Here is a 25,444-nt window from a genome sequence, read left to right as displayed (position 1 = left end):
CAAAAGTATAACTGAAAAAGGAGCATCATAATGTATATGAAAATCACCAAAAACGTAATAAAAGGATATGTATAATATAAATTTGCATACACAATAATATAATGTAATATAATGATAAATTAATAATCAATGATGTTTAACAGCAGAAAACAAAAAGTTAAATGATGAATAATAAAGTGATATACTAATCAAGAGTGGATTCAGATATATCATTAAGGCCATCTGGTTGGAGGGTCTTCATTTTAAAGATCCAGTAATTTTCACGCTGTTTAAGCTTACTGAATCGATTGTTAATATTAAGTGGAATTTGCTCTATAGGCGTGATACGTATACTACTGAACTGGCTGTTGTGTATGATGGAAAAGTGTCGAGACACACTATGTTTCAAAAAACCAGTGTTTATATTGAATCTGTGATTATTGATCCTTGTACGTAAACATTGTGTAGTGCGGCCAATGTATTGGAGATGACATGGACACTCCAACATATAAATAACAAACGAGCTTCCACAATTGAGAAAGCTATTAATATTAAAAGATTCTTTAGTTACTGCAGATATGTAGGTAGATGTTTTATGGGTTATATTGGTACAACACATACAGCGCTGTCGACCACATTTGTAAGAACCAAGAGTCCTAGGGAGCAAAGTGGAGCAGAGTGCCATGTAATTTTTTATTTTACTGGGTGCTAAAATGTTTTTGAGGGATTTGGATCGTCTATAAGTGATGATAGGTCTATCAGGTAATTCTGTTTTTAAGAAAGGATCATATCTTGGTCGGAAAAATTCCAATTCCAATCCACTTTGGAAAATCCTTCCATCCCCATTTCAATATCCCCATCACCCAATGATTCTATCTCTTTTTCCGACCAAGATATATCCCATTCCCTACTACAATTAACCATTCATAATACCTCAGCTAACCTTTTTGAATTGTCTCCACCCACCAGTACAGTGAATGTCACGTCGGCATCATTTTCTAACGATGCACTATGTGTCGCATTTGAACCTCCACTTTCAGTACCTGTATCATTCTTGGATACCACTACCTCTTTTTTAGGACTTCCTTCCCAACTAACAATGCCACCGGTCACGCCCACTATCAACAGCAACGACCACCTTATAACGTAACTCATAAGTCCCAAGATCCAAACAATCACACAATTTTTTCCCTTGGTTCAAAAAATATCAACAAAAAGAAAATTAGATTCAGAGGAAGAAGAGGTGGGCGTAAACGCAATGCCAACAGAAAGAACTCCACCAACCAACTTAAAAAAACATCGGACCAATCACTAAAGGTCAAACTTTTCAACCTATCCTCATATGAATTCAGTATACATGAGATCAGCCTCCTTAGTAAGGGTCTCTCCTTTTGCCCTGTTTCTACACCCAACATCTTTGATCTCTTCATGGACCTCAATCGTTTTGTCCGAAAGCTTACCCTAACTAGGCACTTTTCTATGACCAAATTGGTCCCTACTTTTCCAGTACTAATTCCTGTTTCAGAACCCTCCACTACAATTATTCCCCCTGTAATCATCACCACTGATTTAAAGCCTAAATCAAGCTTTTATCCTCTACATCACCAAGGTTCTTTTTTAGAAATCTTTTCTGCTCTCGTAGGGAATGAATTTAGATCCCTTGATAAACCTATTAATACACCTGACAATCTGACCTACCAGGAAAGACATTCCCTCAAAACACTTGCCAAAATTAATAATATAGTTATCCGTTCTGCTGACAAGGGCGGGGGAATTGTAATTATGGATAAAGACAAAAATTTGGGCGAATCCTATAGAATCTTGGATGATAATAGTTTTTATGTCAGATTAGAAACTAACCCCTTACCCATTCATATACCCAAATACACTCACCTGATAGACACAGCCTTTCATGAAGGAGTCATCACCAAGAAGGAAAGAGGTTTTCTCAATGTGCTCTTTCCAAATATGCCATTTCTATATCATCTCCCCAAGATACATAAGTCCATCACTAATCCCCCTGGACGTCCTATCATATCGGGCATTGGGTCCTTGACCAGTAATCTCTCACACTTCATTGAAATTCACCTTCAACCTCTAGTAACTAGCCTACCTTCATATCTCAGGGATTCCACCCAAATAATAAGAGAACTTCACTCAATAAATGTCACTAACTCTATGTACCCCATCAATTTTCTTACTGCTGATGTAACGGCCCTTTATAGTAACATTCCCCATGCCAAAGGTCTTGAGGTCATTAGGTCGACACTTTCAACCAAAACCTGTATGTCTGAGAATCAAACCGAATTTTTAATCAAATGTGTTGACTTCATTTTAAATCATAACTCGTTTAGCTTTGATAACAAATTTTATAGTCAAATTAAAGGATGCGCCATGGGCTCGAGGTTCGCACCATCCTATGCCAATCTTTATATGGGACATTTCGAAGACCAGTATATTTATCATGATCACCCCTTCAAAAGCAAAATTTTATTCTATAAGCGTTACATAGACGACCTTCTTTTCATCTGGTTGGGCAATGAGACTGAGGCTATATCCTTTATTGAGTCCCTAAATACGAATAGTTTAGGATTGTCTTTTACACATACCTTTTCTACAATGTCTATTGACTTTCTAGATCTGACTATTGCTTTTGATACCAGTATTAACAAATTTACTACAAGGACACACTTCAAAACGGTGGATGTCAACAGTTATTTAAACTTTAACAGCGCCCACTATCCCCCATGGATAAAAAATGTCCCCTTTGGTCAATTTAGAAGGGTGAGAAAGAATTGTACAACAGACTCAGATTTCATAGAGGAATGCAATCTATTAGAAAAAAGATTCAGGGAAAAGAATTTTCCTTCGAGTCTCATTAAAGGGGCACATCGTCAAGCTGCTCTACTCTCGCAAGATTCATGCGTCAAACATGAGAAAGTAATTAAAAATAAACAAAATTTTAGTAACAATTTTATTACATCATTCAATAGTGGAAGTAAAAAAATCCGAGAAGTTCTTGATAAACACTGGCATATCCTGAAAAATGATCATTTCTTAAAAACAGAATTACCTGATAGACCTATCATCACTTATAGACGATCCAAATCCCTCAAAAACATTTTAGCACCCAGTAAAATAAAAAAGAGACCTGTTGAGGAGTATTGCTCTGACTTTAGGAAGTGGTGCATAGCTTCTCGGTGGAATGACCCTGCCTTAAGGTGCCAGTTTAGGTTGGGTCTGTCGAACGCCCTGAAAGATCTGCTAGTTAGTTATCCCTCTTCTGACTCCCTAGACCAGGTTATGGCTTTAGCGGTACGACTTGACCGACGTCTCAGGGAACGACGACTTGATCGTCTTGATGTTTTCTCCTCTGACTCCCCCAAGATGCCTCCCGAGGTTCCGTTGCTTCGTTCCTCCCCGGAAGACTCGGAGGTACCTATGCAACTCGGGGCCTCCGTGTCCCCCCAACAACGTAGAGATTTCCTAAGGAAGAATGGTCTCTGCTTCTACTGTGGGGATGACAAGCATCAAGTGAACAACTGTCCTAAGCGTAAGAATGCAGCCGGAGAACTTCCGCGCCTAAGTGATCATCGGGGAGGTCACTTGGGCGCACAGGTATTTCCCGTAAATATGAAACGTAATAAAATCTTGCTTCCCTTTCAGGTCTCTTTTGGTGGTAGGTCTGCTACCGGCAGTGCCTTCGTGGATTCAGGGTCTTCTGCTAATATCATGTCTGTGGAATTTGCTATGTCTCTAGCTATGCCTTTGATTAATTTGCCTAAACCTGTCCCGGTAGTGGGTATCGACTCACCTCCTCTTGCTAATGGTTATTTTACACAGCATACCCCTGTTTTTGAACTCCTTGTTTGCTCCATGCATTTGGAGCAGTGCTCTGTACTGTTAATGCAGGGATTATCGTCCGATTTGGTTTTAAGCCTTCCCTGGTTGCAGTTGCATAATCCCACGTTTGACTGGAATTCTGGGGACCTTACCAAGTGGGGTAATGAATGCTTGACGTCATGTTTTTCTGTTAATTCTATTTCTCCCCCTGAGGTGGTGAACACACTACCTGAGTTTGTTCAGGACTTCGCCGATGTTTTCTCTAAGGAGGCCTCCGAAGTGTTACCTCCTCATAGAGAATATGATTGCGCAATCAATTTGGTACCAGGAGCTAAGCTCCCTAAGGGTAGGATATTTAATCTCTCTTGTCCCGAACGTGAAGCCATGAGAGAGTATATCCAGGAATGCCTGGCCAAGGGTTACATTCGCCCCTCTACTTCTCCGGTAGGTGCTGGCTTCTTCTTCGTAGGGAAGAAGGATGGTGGTCTTAGGCCATGCATTGACTACCGAAGCTTGAATAAGGTCACTGTAAGGAACCAGTATCCCCTTCCTCTGATTCCTGATCTCTTTTATCAGGTTCAGGGGGCCCAATGGTTCTCTAAGTTTGATCTACGGGGGGCGTATAACCATATCCGCATCAAAGAGGGTGATGAGTGGAAGACTGCGTTTAACACGCCCGAAGGTCATTTCGAATACCTCGTCATGCCCTTTGGGTTGTGTAATGCTCCCGCGGTCTTCCAGAATTTCATAAATGAGATTTTAAGAGACTACCTGGGGTTATTTCTTGTAGTGTACCTTGATGACATACTTATGTTTTCCAAGGACTGGTCCTCCCACATTGAGCATGTCAGGAAGGTGCTCCAGGTCCTTCGAGAAAACATACTGTTTGCTAAGACCGAAAAATGTGTGTTTGGGGTGCAGGAGATACCATTTTTGGGCCAAATCCTCACTCCTCATGAATTCCGCATGGACCCCGCCAAGGTCCAGGCTGTGGCGGAATGGGTCCAACCTGCCTCCCTGAAGGCATTACAGTGCTTCCTGGGGTTCGCTAATTATTACAGGAGGTTTATTGCTAACTTCTCGGTCATCGCTAAGCCTCTTACGGATCTCACTCGCAAAGGTGCTGATCTCCTCCACTGGCCTCCTGAGGCTGTCCAGGCTTTTGAGGTCCTTAAGAAGTGCTTTATCTCGGCCCCGGTGCTGGTTCAGCCATTTATCGTGGAGGTTGACGCATCTGAGGTGGGCGTGGGGGCTGTCTTGTCCCAGGGTACCAGGTCCCTCATCCATCTCCGTCCCTGTGCCTACTTCTCCAGGAAGTTTTCGCCCACTGAGAGTAACTATGATATTGGCAACCGCGAACTCTTAGCCATTAAATGGGCATTTTAAGAGTGGCGCCACATCCTGGAGGGGGCTAGGCACCAGGTAACGGTCCTTACCGACCACAAGAATCTGGTTTTCCTAGAATCTGCCCGGAGGCTAAACCAGAGACAAGCTCGTTGGGCGTTATTTTTTACCAGATTCAACTTTGTGGTTACCTATAGGGCTGGGTCTAAAAATGTTAAGGCTGATGCACTGTCACGTAGCTTCATGGCCAGCCCTCATTCGGAGGAAGATCCTGCTTGTATTTTGCCTCCAGGTATAATCATTTCCGCTATTGATTCTGATTTAGTCTCTGAAATTGCGGCTGATCAAGGTTCAGCTCCCGGGAGCCTTCCTGAGAACAAGCTGTTTGTTCCCCTGCAATTCCGGCTAAGGGTACTTAGGGAAAATCATGACTCTGCACTATCTGGCCATGCAGGCATCCTGGGTACCAAGCACCTCATTGCCAGAAACTATTGGTGACCTGGGTTGCCTAAAGACGTTAAGGCCTACATCGCCGCTTGTGAAGTTTGTGCTAGGTCCAAGACTCCCAGGTCCCGACCAGCGGGCTTACTATGTTCTTTGCCCAGTTCCCAGAGACCTTGGACCCATATCTCCATGGATTTTGTCACCGATTTGCCTCCGTCTCGAGGCAGGTCGGTGGTGTGGGTTGTAGTAGACCGCTTCAGTAAGATGTGCCACTTTGTACCCCTCAAAAAACTACCCAATGCTAAGACGTTAGCTACCTTGTTTGTCAAACACATCCTGCGTCTCCATGGGGTCCCTGTCAATATTGTTTCTGATAGAGGGGTACAATTTGTTTCATTGTTTAGGAGAGCCTTCTGTAAAAAGTTGGAGATTGATCTGTCCTTCTCCTCTGCCTTCCATCCTGAAACTAATGGCCAAACTGAGAGGACTAATCAATCTCTAGAACAATATTTAAGGTGTTTTATCTCTGACTGTCAATATGATTGGGTCTCATTCATTCCCCTCACCGAATTTTCCCTTAATAACCGGGTCAGTAACTCGTCAGGGGTCTCCCCCTTTTTCTGTAATTCTGGGTTTAATCCACGGTTCTCTTCCGTTTCACCTGGTTGTACCAACAATCCCGAGGTAGAGGTCGTTCATCGAGAACTGTGCACAGCCTGGCCAGACGGAGCTATCTCCCGCCCTCTGTCTATTTATACCTGCCTTTCCTGTTCCTCCTTTGCTTGTGATTCTTCTCGTTTGGTTTCCTGGCCCTGCTGCAGCTTCTTGTACCATTGTCCTTGTTTCATATTGACCCCGGCTTGTTGACTACTCTCCTGCTCTGCGTTTGGTACCTCGTACACTCCTGGTTTGACTCGGCTTGTTTACTACTCTTCTGCTCTGCGTTTGGCACCTCGTACTCTCCTGGTTTGACTCGGCTTGTTCACTTCTCTTGTTGCTCACGGTTTTGCCGTGGGCAACTGCCCCTTTCTCCCCCTAGCTCTGTGTACCCTTGTCTGTTTGTCTGTTGTGCACTAATTGAGCGTAGGGACCGTCGCCCAGTTGTACCCTGTTGCCTAGGGCGGGTCGTTGCAAGTAGGCAGGGACTGAGTGGTGGGTAGATTAGAGCTCACTTTTCTGTCTCCCCACCCCCGTTATTACACAAATTCTTGAAATACGGCAGGAGCATAACAGATTCTGAACGGCATAACTAGATACTCGTAGTGACCATTACGAGTATTAAAGGACGTCTTCCACTCATCACCCTCACGGATGCGGATTAGGTTGTATGTTCCGCGCATATCTAATTTGGTGAAGATCTTGGCTCCAGTGGTAGGGTTGATGTGGCGGTAACATCTTTACCTTTTTGCTGAAGACATTTGCATAGTCCGAATAGCAAGAAGGCAGGCCAGATCGGTTCTGTGGCACAGGTGGTGTAGAGGCATGCTCAACCCATGCCAGGTACGTTATGCAGCTTGACCCTCCCTGAAGAACTAGGCCCAAAGCTCCAATCAAGGACTTGGAATGTTTCCGTAGCCAGGGTGGGCCCAGATGCAAGGGGTTAATGGAGACTGGCAATATATAGAAGGAGATCCACTCCGCGTAAAGCACTGCTATCTGCAGAGCCACAGGCTGTGTTTCCAATAGAATGGGGTCATGAGGGCATTGGCCATTTATGGAAGCCACTGCCAGGGGTTTCAACAGACTAACAAACGGCAGGTTAAGACGTGTCACGTCCTGATGAATAAAGTTTTCTGCAACACCAGAGTCTAAATAAGCTTGGACGGTGGCAGAAGTGTTATCGCAGCATAACTTCATAGTCTTAAGCATAGTCAACTTTGGAGAGAGTTTCTCTCCACCTAGGGTTGTTCCTCCTACCAACTGTAGGTGTTGGAGATTCCCGACTTCACCGGGCAGTTGCGAACAAAGCGGCCTTTTTCCCCACAATATATTAAGAGATTGTACTTATGCCTCTGAATCATATGTCAATTCTCCAGAGAGATGAGTGCATCCAGAAAGGAAGGTAATTCACGGCAGTCATCCTTTATTCGGTCAGCCAACCCCTGCCAGAAGGTTTGCGACCAGAGCCTCATTGTTCCAGGCCAACTCTGCTGCAAGGGCCCGGAACTGAACTGCGTATTAACCCACTGTATAACTGCCCTGTTGGATATTTAGGATGGCGGCCGACGAGGTTCAACCAGGCACTTCAAAGGCAGTCCTGAATGTCTCTAGGAAAACGTGCAAACCTGAGATCTCGGGTCCCTCACGCTCCCATATGGGATTGGCCAATGCCAATGCTTGGCCCAACAAGAGAGAACATAAATGCAATTTTAGACTGGTCAGTGCAGAAGTGGTGGGCATGCAGCCGAAAATAAATCTGGCACTGGTTGATGAACCCATGGCAGGTCTAATGTCCCCATCATAATGGGGTGGTAGCGGCTCATATATCCCTGTAGGAGTAGGTGGAGGAATTATAGAAGCCGCAGCCTGTGGGATGGGAGATTCTAGAGGTGGATTAACCATTTGTTGTGCAGCAAAAATATTCATAAACTATAGCATTTTTTCTTGACGATCGCTGAGGTCCCTGATGACATCAGAATGCCTGTACCGTAGGTATGGGATTGCCAACTGGGTTCATGGCCTGAGGAAACTGTTATGGCCAGCGGGTTGTGGACCTAGTGGGCTGCTCCACTGGTTTGGCTTAGGGTAACCTCTAAGTGCATTATCTAAGTAGCCTCCCCGGTCTTCAACCTGTAACCCCGTACGGGGATCTGGACTTTGCTGCGGGGAGGCTTCCAGGTAACTACCTCTTTAGTTAATCCCGGTGATTGTAGAGGCTAGCCCAATGGACCGGGATACCACGATACTAGCACACCAAGGGTATAGGCACTTGACAGGTGCATGCGGATCAAACAACACCATTCATAATAGGCAAGAAGCTTTTAGGCCCGCCACAGACTGGGTGCAGACAACAACAACAGATAACAGCAAATAGAAGTGGGAATGTTAGCTCACCTCCCCAGGTGCACAAAACAAAGCGCGATCTCAACGCCCCAGGCACAATTTTCAAGAGGAAAAGGATCAGTACTCCTTGTGGAATATAAGTGTTGGGGTAAAAACAGGCAAAGTGGTCAAATTAAATAAAATGACTGTCCCCGCTAGAGGGAACGGACGCCTTATATAATTTGTCCACTTTGCCTCTTTTTATCCTCTGACTATTTCAATAAAAAAAGAATACTTTTTTTATCCGCTGGCTATTTCAATAAAAAAGAATACACAAGGCGTGCTGATCCTTTACCTCTCCACAGATACGCTACAAGATTGTGGGCGAAAGCACATTGTGTATTAAATAGGATATAGGTAAGATTATCTTGACAAAATATGAACTCTAAAGTAAGGGAAAAGGGTTCAACATGGCAAATACTTAAACATTAGTAATATTCTATTCAATAAAGAATTACTTGGCAAGATATATATATATATATATATATATATATATATATATATATATATATATATATATATATATATATATATATATATATATATATATATATATATATATATATAGGTAGAGATAAGCAGCACTCTGTGACAGATTCCAACACGGTAATGGGTGCAAGCAGGTAATCCAGATCCGTGGATTATAAGACATAAACGAAAGAAATCCCACAGCACTCTGATGGCTCCAAAAAGTATGTGATTTATTCAGTCAACAGCTGCAACGTTTCCGTCCTGCTATAGGACCTTTTTCATGCTTGAAAAAGGTCCTATAGCAGGACGGAAACGTTGCAGCTGTTGACTGAATAAATCACATACTTTTTGGAACCATCGGAGTGCTGTGGGATTTCTTTCATTATATATATATATATATATATATATATATATATATATATATATATATATATATATATATATATATATTATTCGCATAACATACTAGAATAATTTCATCTATCACTCTGTATTTACATCGAATTACATATATTTACACGCCGTAGCTGGGAGGCAGCTGGCCAAACGGCAGAATACCCAATAATCCAAAGTCCAGCACAAGGGTACCTGAATAGTCCAGACAGTCGCAGTGGCTAGGCACAGATGGAACTTCAGACGGCAGATGATGCAAAGAGTGACAGATGACACCAGGCGTGGTGTAACACAGCAGGCATGACAAGAGGCACAACACGACTCCAACTTCTAAGGCACAAGAACAATGGTAGCACAGGATACAGGTAGCAGGTACGGGAACACTGGGAACAGGATAACACTAAGGGACCATTTGCAAGACTAACACGGGTAAACACAACAATGCTCAGACAATGAGTGAAGGGGCAGGGCCCTTCTAATAGTCCAGGGTGATTAGACAATTCTAAACATGTGTGCACACTGGCCTTTTAAGGCCAGGACTGAGCTCGCGTGCGCACCCTAGTGGTCACTGCAGGCCAGGACGGCCGCATGTGCTGGCATCTCTGAGAAGGAAGGCGTCAGCAGCATGAGAGGAGTCTGCGGTCTATGGCCGCAGACGTTACAGTATCCCCCCTCTTACGCCCCCTCCTCTTGGGATCAGAGCGAGAGAGGAACTTCTTAATGAGGGTAGGAGCATTGAGGTTCTCCACTGGCTCCCAGGACCTCTCCTCTGGAAAAAATCCCCTCCAATCCACCAGATAGAAGGTTCCTTCTCCTACTTTTTTGGTGTCAATCTTAGGACGTGGCCATTCCAGGATGGCCTTTACCTTCTCAGTGTCCATCTTGAGGCCTTGATCCGAGATGATGTAGCCCAGGAAAGGGAGATAATTTTTCTCAAACATACACTTCTCCAGCTTCGCATACATGCGATTCTCCCTTAGTCGCAGCAGAACTTGACGGACATGTCTCTGATGAGTCGTCGGATCTGGAGAAAACAAAAATAAAAAATGTCACACAACACAGACATAGAGGTCTCGGAAGATGTCATTGACGAATTCATGGAAGACCGCGGGAGCGTTACACAGACTGATGGGCATCGCCTGTTATTTGTAGTGCCTGTCTCGAGTGTTAAACGCCGTCTTTCACACATCACCTTGACGGATTAGAATCAAGTTGTAAGCCCCATGCAAGTCCAGTTTAGAAAAGATCTTGGCTCCTCGTATGCAGTCAAATAGTTCGGAGGTTAGGGGTAACAGATATTTGTTTTTGACCATGACTTGATTGAGACCACGGTAGTCAATGCAAGGCCGAAGAGATCCGTCTTTTTTCTTGACAAAGAAGAACCCGGCCTTGGCCGGGGAGGAAGACTTCCGTATGAAACCCCTCTCCAGATTCTACTTGTTGTAAATTGACATGGACTGAGTCTCTGGCAAGGAGAAAGGGTGTACACGGCCACGAGGAGGGGACGCATCTGGAACCAGTTCAATGGGGCAGTCATAATTTTGGTGTGGAGAGAGCATCTCAGCCTCCTTCTTGCTGAAGACATCCGCAAATTGAAAGTACTGAGGAGGCAATCCTGCCAATGACTGAGGCAAAGGAGACTGGACCGGATGGATCTGCGACAAACAGCGATTGCGACACTTGAGAAACCATTGGAGAACCTCTCTGGAATTCCAGTCCAGAACTGGGGCATGTAGTCGAAGCCAAGGCAGACCCGGCAGAACGAAATATGAGATTAGCCCAGAATGAAGGACTCCAACTTGGAATTTCAGAGGTTTGGTCTCAGCTACGATTGGGTCGGGCAGAGGCAGTCCATTCACCAAGGCAACAGCCAAAGATGTCCCCAGGGGGACTGTGGGCAACTGAAGAAGGTCCACTAGGTTTTTCCGGATTAAGTTTTCTGCGGACCCAGAGTCCAGATATGCAGAGACCTGGTGCATATTTTCACCAGATACTATGGTCACAGGAATGGACAGTCTCGAAGAGAACTTTCTCCTAGCGCCGTTCCACATAGCGCTGTCTCTACAACCAATCCTAGGCACGGGAGTTTCGCTTGCCTCTGCAGACACCAACGCACAACCTCTGCAGACACCAACGCACAATATGGCCTCCGAGGCCGCAATACAGACAAAGTCCTGAAGTGGTGTCTCTCCTGGACAGACGGTTTAAACAGGTCCACCTGCATAGACTCCTCTGGTGGGAATCTTGCCTTCCGGAGAGCCTCTTGAGATCGCTCCTGTATCCTCATGTCAATCCGGGTGGCTAAAAGTATGAGGTCATCCAGGGTAGGTGGCAGATTAAGGACGGCGAGCTCGTCTATAATCTTAAAAGACAGTCCCTGCCAGAATGTAGCCCCCAAGGTCTAGGACAGTTGTTCTAGGAAAGCTCTGCTGCCAGGGTGCGGCACTGAAGGACGTACTTGCCGACAGAGGTGTCCCCCTGGCGAAGGGACAGAGGAGATACAGCTGCTGAGGAGACTCGTCCAGGTTCCTCAAACACCAATGCGAAAAATCTGTAGGAAACACTGGAAGCCCCGGGTCTCAGATCCCTGATGTTCCCAGATGGGATTCACCCATGCTAGGGCCTTGCCCATAAGGAGAGAGACGATGAAAGTGACCCTTGCGCCGTCAGTAGAAAATGCTCTGGCATGTAGGCTGAAGTGGATCTGGCACTGGTTAAGAAATCCCCTGCAGGTCCTCGCGTCTCCATCATAGCGATGAGGTAGTGGCAGAGAAAATCGGGGGTCAGCACTGCCAGGAGGTGTAGTCGTGGAGTCAGTACTGCCAGGAGGTACAGCAGAGGCAATAGGAGCTGGTGTCGGGGGAAACTGCATCTTGCATATCCAGCAGATGTGCAATAATGTTCACCGCCTGGAGGAGTTGGTCCTGTCGTAATTGGCAGACTAGTATATCCAAGAGCATGACTTGTGATGTCGTCACGGTCTTGGGTTGACCACCGGGGTCCATGGCCTGAGCGTACTGTCATGATCTGTTGGTATGTGGACCCACTAGGCTGCACCGCCGCAGCGGGGAGGAAGCTGGCCAAACGACAGAGTACCCAATAATACAAAGTCCAGCACAAGGGTAGCTGAATAGTCCAGACAGCCGCAGTGGCTAGGCACAGATGAAACTTCAGACGGCAGATGATGCAAAGCGTGGCAGATGACACCAGGCGTGGTGTAACACAGCAGGCGTGACCAGAGGCACAACACGACTCCAACTTCTAAGGCACAGGAGTAACGGTAGCACGGGATACAGGATACAGGTAGAAGGTACGGGAAAACTGGGAACAGGATAACACTAAGGGACCATTTGCAAGACTAACACGGGTAAAAACAACAACGCTCAGGCAATGAGTGGAGGGGCAGGGCCCTTCTTATAGTCCAGGGTGATTAGACAATTCTAAACATGTGTGCGCGCTGGCCCTTTAAGGACCCTAGTGGTCACTGCAGGCCAGGATGGCCGCATGTGTTGGCTTCTCCGGGAAGGAAGGCATCGGCAGGATGAGAAGAGTCTGCGGTTTGCGGCCGCGGACGCTACAATTATGTCTACAATGCTTGAAGCTAGCTGAGAAATATCCAGTAATACAGCCTACTACTAAGCCTGCAGCTAATTAATGGGATGCTTGTTGAAATTTGCAAACTAATACAACGCAGATACAAATAAATATTATTGCGGGGAAGGGAGCTAATCCCTGCTCAACCATTCACAACTACAGGCCATGTTAATTCTCAGGCCTATAAGAAGCTGGGACAGGATCCCTGCGCAGGCCGGTGTGGTGACATTACTGCATTGCGATGGCCTACGCAAGGGTATTGTCTCAGCGTATCATAGGCTGAGGAGGCTGTGAGACCTTGTAGCTTTGTTCATCGAAGGAACAGGGCTAGGGGAGTATATTTTTTTGTTTTTTGGGGGGGTACTATCTACATGAGGGTGTGTGGAACTATCTATACTGGGCTGTGGCGCTATCTATATGGGGAGCCGTGTGTCACTATCTATAGGGGGTCTGTGCCCCACAATGGGGCATTGTGTGTGTGTGGCACTATCACTCTTAGAGCCACCAGACATAACTTTGATTGGGGACCCAAACGTGCCAAATTTGCCCCTGAGGGTAAGTACAAGGATACATACTGTAGGGGGTCCTGTTTCTAAGTCTATCATGTGTGATACTGTCTGCTGGGGCCATGCATCTAAGCTTATCATGTTTGATACTGACTACTGAGACAATGTATCTAATTCTATCCAGTAGTTTAGCTATAGGGGCCATAGTCTTATAGATATCTTGTGTATCAAGCTATAATTTGTTTTTGTTTTTTTTAGACTGCTCTGTGTGCATTTTTACAGCCACTATATTTTACAGAGGTTCTATAATATAACCATGGGCATAAGCCCAAAAGTATATTTTTCTGAGTCTGTAGAGCCATTATTTTATTGTTCAGGGAAAAGTAAATCCCCAGTGACCACTTGATACCCTCCATGCACTTAATCACCTCTCCAATGTGTTCACCCCACAAAAGACTTCTCCATATCTCAGTTTTCCACTTGCATTCACAATTTCATATATTAAAGGACCAGTGTCACGAAAAAAAATATTTTGATATAAATTTGCATTTAGTGTTTTATTATAAAATCTTTTATTTATGTGTGTGTTTGTGTTTTACTTTTTTCTTTTTTCTAACTTTTACTTCACTATGGGGGCTGCCATTTTGTTTTTCATCTCTGTATGTGTCGATTAACGACACATACAGAGATGAAATACGGCAGCTACAGTGCATAGGAGTCAATGAACAGGAGCCGTTCCATTGACTTTGCTCTATGGCTCTGTACTGCACAGACGCAGGTCAGAGTCACACAGAGCAGAGCAGCTGTGTGCAGGGAGAGAGCAGGCGCCATCTTGAAGACCAGCTGCACTGCAGGTAAGATGTGTGTCTCTGCATGTCCCACTCTCTATCTCACAGACCCCCGCTCTCGTGACCCCTGACGGGACCCCCCCCAAACGGCCCCCCGACGCCCCCCCCCCCCCCTTGTATCAAGGACACATGATGAAACTGTACTGGGAAAGCCCTGAACGATAAATCTCTAGTTGTGCTGAGACTGTTTGGGGATGTGACTAATGAACCTCTCAGTCTCAGCACAATTAGAGAGATTTATCGTTCAGGGGTCTGGGAAAGCTGGGTGACCACCATTACCCCTCCTACTGGAGTGTGAGAGGTTCATTAGTCACATCCCCAAACACACTCCACTAGGAGGGGTAATGGTGGTCACCCAGCTTTCCCAGACCCCTGAACGATAAATCTCTCTAGTTGTGCTGAGACTGAGAGGTTCATTAGTCACATCCCCAAACAGTCTCAGCACAACTAGAGATTTACCGTTCAGGGGTCTGGGAAAGCTGGGTGACCACCATTACCCCTCCCACTGGAGTGTGAGAGGTTCATTAGTCACATCCCCAAACACACTCCACTAGGAGGGGTAATGGTGGTCACCCAGCTTTCCCAGACCCCTGAATGATAAATCTCTCTAGTTGTGCTGAGACTGAGAGGTTCATTAGTCACATTCCCAAACAGTCTCAGCACAACTAGAGAGATTTACCGTTCAGGGGTCTGGGAAAGCTGGGTGACCACCATTACCCCTCCTACTGGATTGTGAGAGGTTCATTAGTCACATCCCCAAACACACTCCAGTAGGAGTAATGGTGGTCAACCAGCTTTCCCAGACCCCTGAACGATAAATCTCTCTAGTTGTGCTGAGACTGAGAGGTTCATTAGTCACATCCCCAAACAGTCTCAGCACAACTAGAGAGATTTACCGTTCAGGGGTCTGGGAAAGCTGGGTGACCACCATTACCCCTCCCACTGGAGTGTGAGAGGTTCATTAGTCACATCCCTAAACACTCCAGTATGAGGGGTAATGGTGGTCACCCAGCTTTCCCAGACACAGATATAACCAGGAAAGGGCTGGATGGACGGGCTGAGGGTGCACAGGGTTTTTGGTGATCCCCCTCTGTCATGTGATCGGACCTAGGTTACCGGTTCATCAGACGGGGTTCATGTGACTATAAATCTGTCCATAACAACAGACAGTACACTCAGGACAAGCCCTGCCCTCATGCCGTAGTGTGGTTCTGTCTGCAATGATGGCGGTGGGTGGCTCTGACACCCGCCTCCCCCGTCGGGTCATCTCAGGACAGAAGGGGTGTCCGGATTGGAGACACAGCGCCGCACCTGTCCTCAGGTTGTGTCTGGTATTTCAGTTCACCTCCATTGAAGTGAATAGGACAGAGCTGTAATACCACACACGACCTGAGGACAGGTGCGGCGCCATGTTTTCCTGGACGACCCCTTTAAGACTTTTCCCGTGTGTGTGTGTGTGTGTGCACGGGCGCCACTGATACTTCATAGCCGCTTATCAGCTGTTTTGAAGAGTCAGCGGCGAGCACCCCCACACACACACACACATCCCCCAAACATGCAAAATCAAATGTAATCAAGCATTTTTTTATGTGTTTTTTTGCACGTAAAATGTGCAAAAAAAAAACATGTCAAATACACGGCGTGTGAACCGGTCAACTGAAAAGTCATTCACTTCACTTTCATCATTCTAAGGCTGGGTTCACACGACCTATTTTCAGGCGTAAACGAGGCGTTTTACGCCTCGATTTACGCCTGAAAAGACGGCTCCAATATGTCAGCAAACATCTGCCCATTCATTTGAATGGGTTTGCTGATGTACTGTGCCGACGACCTGTAATTTTACGCGTCGCTGTCAAAAGACGGCGCGTAAAATAACAGCGTCGTCAAAGAAGTGCAGGACACTTCTTGGGACATAATTTGAGCCATTTTTCATTGAATTCAATGAAGAACAGCTCCAAATTACGGCCGTAATTGACGCCTCGCAAAACGCGAGTACGAGCAATTACGTCTAAAATGACGGAGCTGTTTTCTCCTGAAAACAGCTCCGTCATTTCAGACGTAAATGCAGTTAGTGTGTGCACATACCCTAAGGGTATGTTCACACACAATGTTTTCAGCTGAAAAATCGGAAGCAGAACGCCTACAAGCATCTGCCCATTGGTTTCAATGGGAAATACGGCGTACTGTTCCGACAAGGCGTTTTTTACGTGGTAGTTTTCCAAAAACGGCACGTAAAAAGACGCCCGACCAAAATGAAGTGCACATCACCTCTTGGGACGTTTTTGGAGACGTTTTTCATTGACTTTATAGAAAAACAGCTCCAAAAAAGTCCGTTAAAAAACGCGAGTTTGATTAAAAAATGGCTGAAAATCAGGAACTGTTTTCCCTTTGTTTAGTAAGCGTGTGAACATACACTTAGCCTTTTGGTGTGTCCTATAACTTCTTCCAGCTGCAGAATCACAACCAATATGGCTGCCGGACACTGCTTAGCAATTTGAAGACACCTTTACCTGGCTTGTGAGAGGGGGGTGAGGTTCCCTCCCACATTTACAGCAGCTGTGAGTCAGGTTGCTTTGCCTTATTCACCTTGCTGTAATTCTGGGAAGTGCTTCCTTGGTGGCCAACATTGGAAAACATGTCAAATTATTATTTAATTTTTAATACTTTCCACCATACGGAAAAAAAAAAAAAATACAGCAAAAAACGTAAAAAATATAATAGAAATAAGTAACGACACTTAAAAAAAAAGGTTTAATTTGCGACACATTCCCTTTAATTCATGTTTCAATTTTTTATTAAATATATAGCTTTTTGTACAAATCTAGCTGGTGTCTTATGATGTTGTGTCCTTTGTTGGCAAATGTTTCCCATAATGGATCCCGATGTTTATATAAATTATGTTCATGTATGCAAAAATATAATTTTTTATAAATGTGCCATAATATTACAAGCGAAGGTACAAAGTGGTAACGAAAAATAAATCAAATGTTGTTGTATGCACGTGATATTTATAGCTACCCATATACTAAACATACTGTATGTGGAAAATTTTGGCTTTACTAAATGTATTCTGACCTTCCCTCTAGACAAATGGGCAGCCTCTTGAATTGGCGGTGGATGTTGGCTGTGGGACTGGACGTTACACGTTGCCTCTAGCTCCTCACTTCAAGAAGGTCCTGGGAACAGATATCAGTGATTCCCAAATACATGTGGCTAAACAATATAATTCAGCACACAATGTGTCATACATGTGAGTATTACACTGGATTTACTGTATCAATTCTGCTGATATAATGAGATGACTAGATGGCATCAGTTACACTGGCAATTATCTCTCTTCTGTATATAGGGTCGCCCCGGCTGAGAAGTTACCCCTGAAAGATGCTTCTGTGGACCTGGTAAATGCTGGTCTGGCTGCTCATTGGTTCACAGTAGACCAGTTTGTCAATGAGGCAGCTCGAGTGCTGAAGACAAATGGTTGCTTGGCTGTACATGCTTTCTATCCAGGCACTGAGATTGAATACAAGGAATTGTCAGGTGATCTGACCGCATTAATGAAAGAGGTAACACTCAGATAATAATTTTATGTAATGTAAACAGAATTTATAAACCTTTCATTTTGTTTACTAGAATTCTGGTGTTATAATTCGTTGTTCCTTGATATATTTTACTTCTAGTTTACATCTAGTTTATATTTGTTCCTTTACTTTGTGAACTACTGTCTAAGAATGTCAATGTTCTATTCGTAATTTAGGTGAAACCAACGAACAGTGGCATTGTTTTTGATGTATTCAAATATAGGCAAACTGGTCAGAGGTTTATTGGACCCAATATAACAAAATTATTCTGAGGGAGGACACTTTATCTATAAAGAACATGTGCATGTCCACTTTTAATTGCAATCTTTGTTTTAATCATTGACATGTGGGATATGTCATCAATAAGGTCTAATAGGTTGTATGTGAATCAACTCATAAGAAATAGACTCTAGTGTCTAGTGATTGGCTCCAAATGAGCTTTGGTAACATATTGTATTAGGGCCCATTAATATGTCAGGGCCTTAGCCCACTAAAGGATGGTGGTCCAGTATGAACCTGATAAATAACATAATTGATCATTAGTTTCATTTGTTTTTTTATTATATTTAATTTTGCAGCTATGGGATACTTTGTTCCTGTATTGTGATCTAAGCAAAGAGCGCATACTTACTCAGTACCAAAATATATATGAGGCTTCGGCGCTAAAGGACAAGGAATGGTAAGTTTTTACTTCAACAATATTCTGTTCTTGGAAATACCATCTGAACTCTTATAATACATTGTTCTCATGCAACAAGAAAAACAGAAGGATTCTGTAATGACGGGGTAGGGAGACAGACAGGTGAGCCCTAATCTACACGCCACTCAGTCCCTGCCTACTTGCACGGCCCGTCCTAGGCGACGGCATACAACTGAGCGACGGTCCCTACTCTCAATAAGTGCACGACAGACAAACAGACAAGGGTACACAGAGGCTAAGGGAAATCGGGCAGTTGCCCACGGCAACACCGTGAGCAACAAGAGTAGTGAATGAGCTGAGTCAAACCAGGAGTGTACGAGATACCAAACGCAGAGCAGGAGAGTAGTAGTAAAGCCAGGGTCAAATTGAAGCAGTGGTCAATAGTACAAGCAGGAACAGCAGAGCCAGGAAACCAGACAGAATCACAGGCAAAGGAAAAGCGGGAAACGAAGGCATAAATAGACCGAGGGGGGGACCTAGCTCCGTCTGGCCAGGCTGTGATAGGTTCTCCCACTCCTCAGCCTGGCAGCCTGAGTCGTAGCAGATCGAGTCACTCTATCAGGAGCAGACCTAGGAGCAGATGCAGACTGATTAATCATGGCGTCGACACAGAAGCTGTGTCTGGTAAATCCTTTACAGTACCCCCCCATTTTATGAGGGGCCACTGGACCCTTTCTAGGTGGACCTGGCTTATTGGGGAACCGAAGATGGAACCTCCTGAGCAATACCCCAGCGTGAACATCCCGGGCGGTTACCCAAGTCCTCTCCTCAGGCCCGTATCCTCTCCAATGGACCAGGTACTGGAGGGAGCCTTGGAGCATCCGGCTATCCACAATCTTGGCCACCTCGAATTCTACCCCTTCAGGGGTGAGAACAGGGACCGGAGGTTTCCTCGAGGTAGCCAATGACGGGGAGCAGCATTTGAGGAGGGAGGCATGAAACACGTCGTGTATTCGAAAAGACGGGTTAACTCCAGCCGGAAGGAGACAGGGTTAAGGACCTCAATGACCTTGTACGGCCCTATATACCGGGGAGCAAATTTTTGGGACGGAAATTTAAGACGCAAACCAGCCACACCAAATCCCCGACCACAAACAAGGGGTTAGCAGAACGTCTTCTATCTGCCTGAGTCTTTTGTATGCTCTGGGACACCTCTAGGTTCTTCTGAACCTGGGCCCAGACTGTGCACAGTTCCCGATGAACTACATTTACCTCGGAATTGTTGGAACCACCAGGTGACACGGAGGAGAACCGAGGATTAAACCCAAAAGTACAGAAAAAGGGGGAGACCCCTGACGAGTTACTGACCCGGTTATTAAGGGAAAATTCGACGAGGGGAATGAAGGAGACCCAATCATATTGACAGTCGGAGATAAAACACCTTAAATATTGTTCTAGAGACTGATTAGTCCTCTCAGTTTGGCCATTAGTTTTAGGATGGAAGGCAGAGGAGAAGGACAGATCAATCTCCAACTTTTTACAGAAGGCTCTCCAAAACCATGAAACAAATTGTACCCCTCTGTCAGAAACAATATTGACAGGAACCCCATGGAGACGCAGGATGTGTTTGACAAACAAGGTAGCTAACGTCTTGGCATGGGGTAGTTTCTTGAGGGGCACAAAGTGGCACATCTCACTGAAGTGGTCTACTACAACCCACACAACCGACTTGCCTTGAGATGGAGGCAGATCGGTGATAAATTCCATGGAGATATGGGTCCAAGGTCTCTGGGGACTGGGCAAAGAACATAGTAATCAACAAAAATGTATCTTAAGCACCTATCATACCACCAGATATAATTATCAATAATCAATGATCCAAAAATATACCTGATGCTTAATTAATCTCAAATAAACAGCAAGAGTACCAAAATATATCTTTATTGTCCCAATAGGGAGAACATTACCCACAAAATACAAACAATTAAAATACAGATAATTTAAAAACACCCCGGATAGGAATGTCCACCGTATCCCATAGAAATGGTCATACTATATACCATATAGCGATAAGGAAATGTATAATCCTAGTACAGATTCCCCCAGGAGATCAGAAGTCTAGAATGATCAACTGGGTAGACGTAGAAACCTCATATAACCCATATGTGGGAGTGCAGAGGCAAATCTGTATCAAAAAATGAGCACTTAATTACCTGGGGTGGACATGATGAAAAGAAGACCTAATCCGGGGAACACCTCGACGCGCGTTTCGCTTCCTTCGTCAGGAAGCGAAACGCGCGTCGAGGTGTTCCCCGGATTAGGTCTTCTTTTCATCATGTCCACCCCAGGTAATTAAGTGCTCATTTTTTGATACAGATTTGCCTCTGCACTCCCACATATGGGTTATATGAGGTTTCTACGTCTACCCAGTTGATCATTCTAGACTTCTGATCTCCTGGGGGAATCTGTACTAGGATTATACATTTCCTTATCGCTATATGGTATATAGTATGACCATTTCTAAAGAACATAGTAAACCCGCTGGTCGGGACCTGGGAGTCTTGGACCTAGCACAAATTTCACAAGCGGCGACATAGGCCTTAACGTCTTTAGGCAACCCAGGCCACCAATAGTTTCTAGCAATGAGGTGCTTGGTACCCAGGATGCCTGGGTGGCCAGATAGTGCAGAGTCATGATTTTCCCTGAGTACCCTTAGCCGTAATTGCAGGGGAACAAACAGCTTGTTCTCAGGAAGGTTCCCGGGAGCTGAACCTTGATCAGCCGCAATTTCGGAGACTAAGTCAGAATCAACAAAGGATATGATTATACCTGGGGGCAAAACACAAGCAGGATCTTGCTCCGAAGCAGGGCTGGTCATGAAGCTACACGACAGTGCATCAGCTTTAATATTTTTAGACCCAGCCCTATAGGTGACCACAAAGTTGAATCTAGTAAAAAAAAACAACGCCCATCGAGCTTGTCTCGGGTTTAGCCTCCGGGCAGATTCTAGGAAAACCAGATTCTTGTGGTCGGTACCTGGTGCCTAGCCCCCTCAAAAAAGTGGCGCCATTCTTCAAATGCCCATTTGATGGCCAAGAATTTGCGGTTGCCCACGTCATAGTTACTCTCAGTGGGCGAGAACTTCCTGGAGAAGTAGGCACAGGGACGGAGATGGGTGAGGGACCTGGTACCCTGGGACAAGACAGCACCCACTCCCACCTCGGAGGCGTCAACTTCCATGATGAATGGCTCCATTTGGTTAGGCTGAATCAGCACTGGGGCAGAGATAAAGCACTTCTTAAGGATCTCAAAAGCCTGGACCGCCTCAAGAGGCCAGTGGAGGAGATCAGCACCCTTGCGAGTAAGATCCGTAAGAGGCTTAGCGATGACCGAGAAGTTAGCAATAAATCTCCTATAATAATTAGCAAACCCCAGGAAGCACTGTAACACCTTCAGGGAGGCAGGTTGGACCCATTCAGCCACAGCATGAACGTTGGCAGGGTCGATGCGGAATTCAATAGGAGTGAGGACTTGACCCAAAAATGGTATCTCCTGCACCCCAAACACACATTTTCAGATTTAGCAAAGAGTTTGTTTTCCCAAAAGGCCTGGAGCACCTTCCTGACATGCTCAATGTGGGAGGACCAGTCCTTGGAAAACACAAGTATGTCATCAAGGTACACTACAAGAAATACCCCCAGGTAGTCTCTTAAAATCTCATTTATGAAATTCTGGAAGACCGCGGGAGCATTACACGACCCAAAGGGCATGACGAGGTATTCGAAATGACTTTCGGGCGTGTTAAACGCAGTCTTCCAGTCATCCCCTTCTCTAATTCGGATAAGGTTATAAGCCCCCCGAAGATCAAACTTAGAGAACCATTGGACCCCCTGAACCTGATTGAAGAGATCAGGAATCAAAGGAAGGGGATACTGGTTCCTTACTCAAGTTTCGGTAATCGATGCACGGCCTAAGACCACCATCCTTCTTCCCTACGAAGAAGAAGCCAGCACCTACCGGAGAAGTAGAGGGGCGAATGTAACCCTTGGCCAGGCTTTCCTGGATATATTCTCTCATGGCCTCACGTTCAGGACAAGAGAGATTAAAAATCCTACCCTTAGGGAGTTTAGCTCCTGGTACCAAATCGATTGCGCAATCGTATTCTCTATGAGGAGGTAACACTTCGGAGGCCTTTTTAGAAAAAACATCAGCGAATTACTGAATAAACTCAGGTAGAGTGTTTACCTCCTCAGGGAGAGAAATAAAATTAACAGAAAAACAGGACGTCATGCATTCATTACCCCATTTGGTAAGATCCCCAGTATTCCAGTTAAATGTGGGATTATGCATCTGCAACCAGGGAAGGCCTAAAACCAAATCGGACGATAATCCCTGCATCACCAGTACAGAGCACTGCTCCAAATGAATGGAGCCAACAATGAGTTCAAAAACAGGGGTATGCTGTGTAAAATAACCATTAGCAAGTGGAGTGGAGTCGATACCCACTACCGGGACAGGTTTAGGCAAATCAATCAATGGCATAGCTAGAGACATAGCAAATTCCACAGACATAATATTAGCAGAAGACCCTGAATCCACGAAGGCACTGCCGGTGGCAGACCTACCCTCAAAAGAGACCTGAAAGGGAAGCAAGATCTTATTAGGTTTCATATTTACGGGAAATACCTGTGCGCCCAAGCGACCTCCCCGATGGTCACTTAGGCGCGGAAGTTTTCCGGCTGGAGGATTCTTACGCCTAGGACAGTCGTTCACTTGATGCTTGTCATCCCCACAGTAGAAGCAGAGTCAATTCTTCCTGCGGAGCTCTCTACGTTGTTGGGGAGACACGGAGGCCCCGAGTTGCATTGGTTCATCCGAGTTTTTCGTGGAAGAACAAAGCAACGGAGCCTCGGGAGCCATCATAGGGAAGCCAGAGGAGAAGACACAAAAACGTTCAAGTCGTCATTCCCTGAGACGTCGGTCCAGACGTACCGCTAAAGTCATAACCTGATCTAGAGAGTCAGAAGAGGGATAGCTAACTAACAGGTCTTTCAGGGCGTTCGACAGACCCAATCTAAACTAGCACCTCAATGCAGGGTCATTCCACTGAGAAGCTACACACCACTTCCTAAAGTCAGAACAGTACTCCTCAACGGGTCTCTTACCCTGATGTAAGGTCACCAGCTGACTCTTGGCAAGTCTGGGCAGTCTTGTCAGTCTCGTTATAGATGAGCCCGAGAGCAGAAAAAAAAGGTCAACAGAGGAAAGCTCAGGGGTGTCAGGAGCCAAAGAGAAGGCCCATTCTTGGGGGCCGTCTTGGAGCCGGGACATAATTATACCCACTTGCTGGCTCTCAGAACCTGAGAAGTGGGGCCTTAGACGGAAATAGAGCCTACAACTCTCCTGAAAGGAGAAAAAAGTCTTCCGGTCCCCTGAGAACCGGTCAGGCAACTTGAGGTGGGGTTCAATAGGTGAGGTGGAGGGAACTACCTGGGTAGCATCACGCTGGTTGTACCTCGGAGCCAGGGCTTGGACATGTAGGGAGAGACCCTGCATTTGCTGAGCCAGGGCCTCAAGGGGGTCCATAGTAGTGTAGGAACCAGGGTAGAAAAGATATATGGGCCTGTGATTATGTAATGACGGGGTAGAGAGATAGACAAGTGAGCCCTAGTTTACCCGCCACTCAGTCCCTGCCTACTTGCACGGCCTGTCCTAGGCGACGGAGTACAACTGGGCGACGGTCCCTACGCTCAATAAGTGCACGACAGACAAACAGACGAGGGTACACAGAAGCTAAGGGAAATGGGGCAGTTGCCCACGGCAACACCGTGAGCAACAAGAGCAGTGAATGAGCCGAGTCAAACCAGGAGTGTACGAGGTACCAAATGCAGAGCAGGAGAGTAGTAGTAAAGCCAGGGTCAAATTGAAGCAGAGGTCAATAGTACAAGCAGGAACAGCAGAGCCAGGAAACCAGACAGAATCACAGGCAAAGGAAAAGCAGGAAACTAAGGCATAAATAGACCGAGGGCGGGACCTAGCTCCGTCTGGCCAGGCTGTGATAGGTTCTCCCACTCCTCAGCCTGGCAGCCTGAGTGGTAGCAGATCGAGTCACTCTATCAGACCTAGGAGCAGATGCAGACTGATTAATCACGGGTGTCGACACAGAAGCTGTGTCTGGTAAATCCTTTACAGATTCTGAACTTTAGTCATGAATAGGGAAGAAAACCAGAAAATATCATGTAATGCCAAATCAGTATCAGTAAGCAAAGTATATATAAAGATACTCAAAATGCCATGTAATTTTAGTTCAAAACAACTTCATTAAGAACATACAGTATGTGAAGGTTGATGTGTTTTTTTAAATGAAAGACTTATTTTCTGTCACGGGCACTGGGTTTGTGGACCCACTAGGCCGCTCCGCCGTAGCGGGGAGGCAGCTGACCAGGTCACAGTCTATGTGAAAGTAGATAGCAGACAGTAATATTTAGGTACCTGTAATAGTCCGAGCGGTGACTGTGGCCTCAGCAGGGATGGAGACAGGTGCGGATAGTGGCGCCAGACGTGGCGGGCAGTATCCGATGAGCCGATGGTACTTGACGTGGCAGATGGCACTTGTCGTGGCAGATGACACTTGACGTGGCAGATGGCACTTGACATGGCAGATGGCACTTGACGTGGCAGATGACACTTGACGTGGCAGATGGCACTTGACGTGGCAGATGGCACTTGACGTGGCAGATGACACTTGACGTGGCGGATGGC

At 45.7% G+C, this 25,444-nt stretch overlaps 1 protein-coding gene across 1 annotated transcript in view; it reads left to right on the top strand.

Moving 5' to 3' along the window:
- LOC142656291 (uncharacterized) overlaps positions 1-25,444 on the top strand; it is a 61,101-nt gene that overhangs the window by 5,567 nt on the left and 30,090 nt on the right. Inside the window, exons 2-4 of the mRNA XM_075831187.1 lie at positions 17,551-17,714; positions 17,814-18,027; positions 18,621-18,721. Of these exons, the coding sequence (XP_075687302.1) occupies positions 17,551-17,714; positions 17,814-18,027; positions 18,621-18,721 (479 nt within the window). The remainder of the gene's footprint in view (positions 1-17,550; positions 17,715-17,813; positions 18,028-18,620; positions 18,722-25,444) is intronic.

This window comes from Rhinoderma darwinii, chromosome 6, assembly GCF_050947455.1.
Source record: "Rhinoderma darwinii isolate aRhiDar2 chromosome 6, aRhiDar2.hap1, whole genome shotgun sequence".
In the NCBI taxonomy this organism is placed as follows: domain Eukaryota; kingdom Metazoa; phylum Chordata; class Amphibia; order Anura; family Rhinodermatidae; genus Rhinoderma; species Rhinoderma darwinii.
The sequence above is the reverse complement of the archived record's forward strand: the minus strand, read 5'-3'. Positions and strand labels throughout refer to the sequence as shown.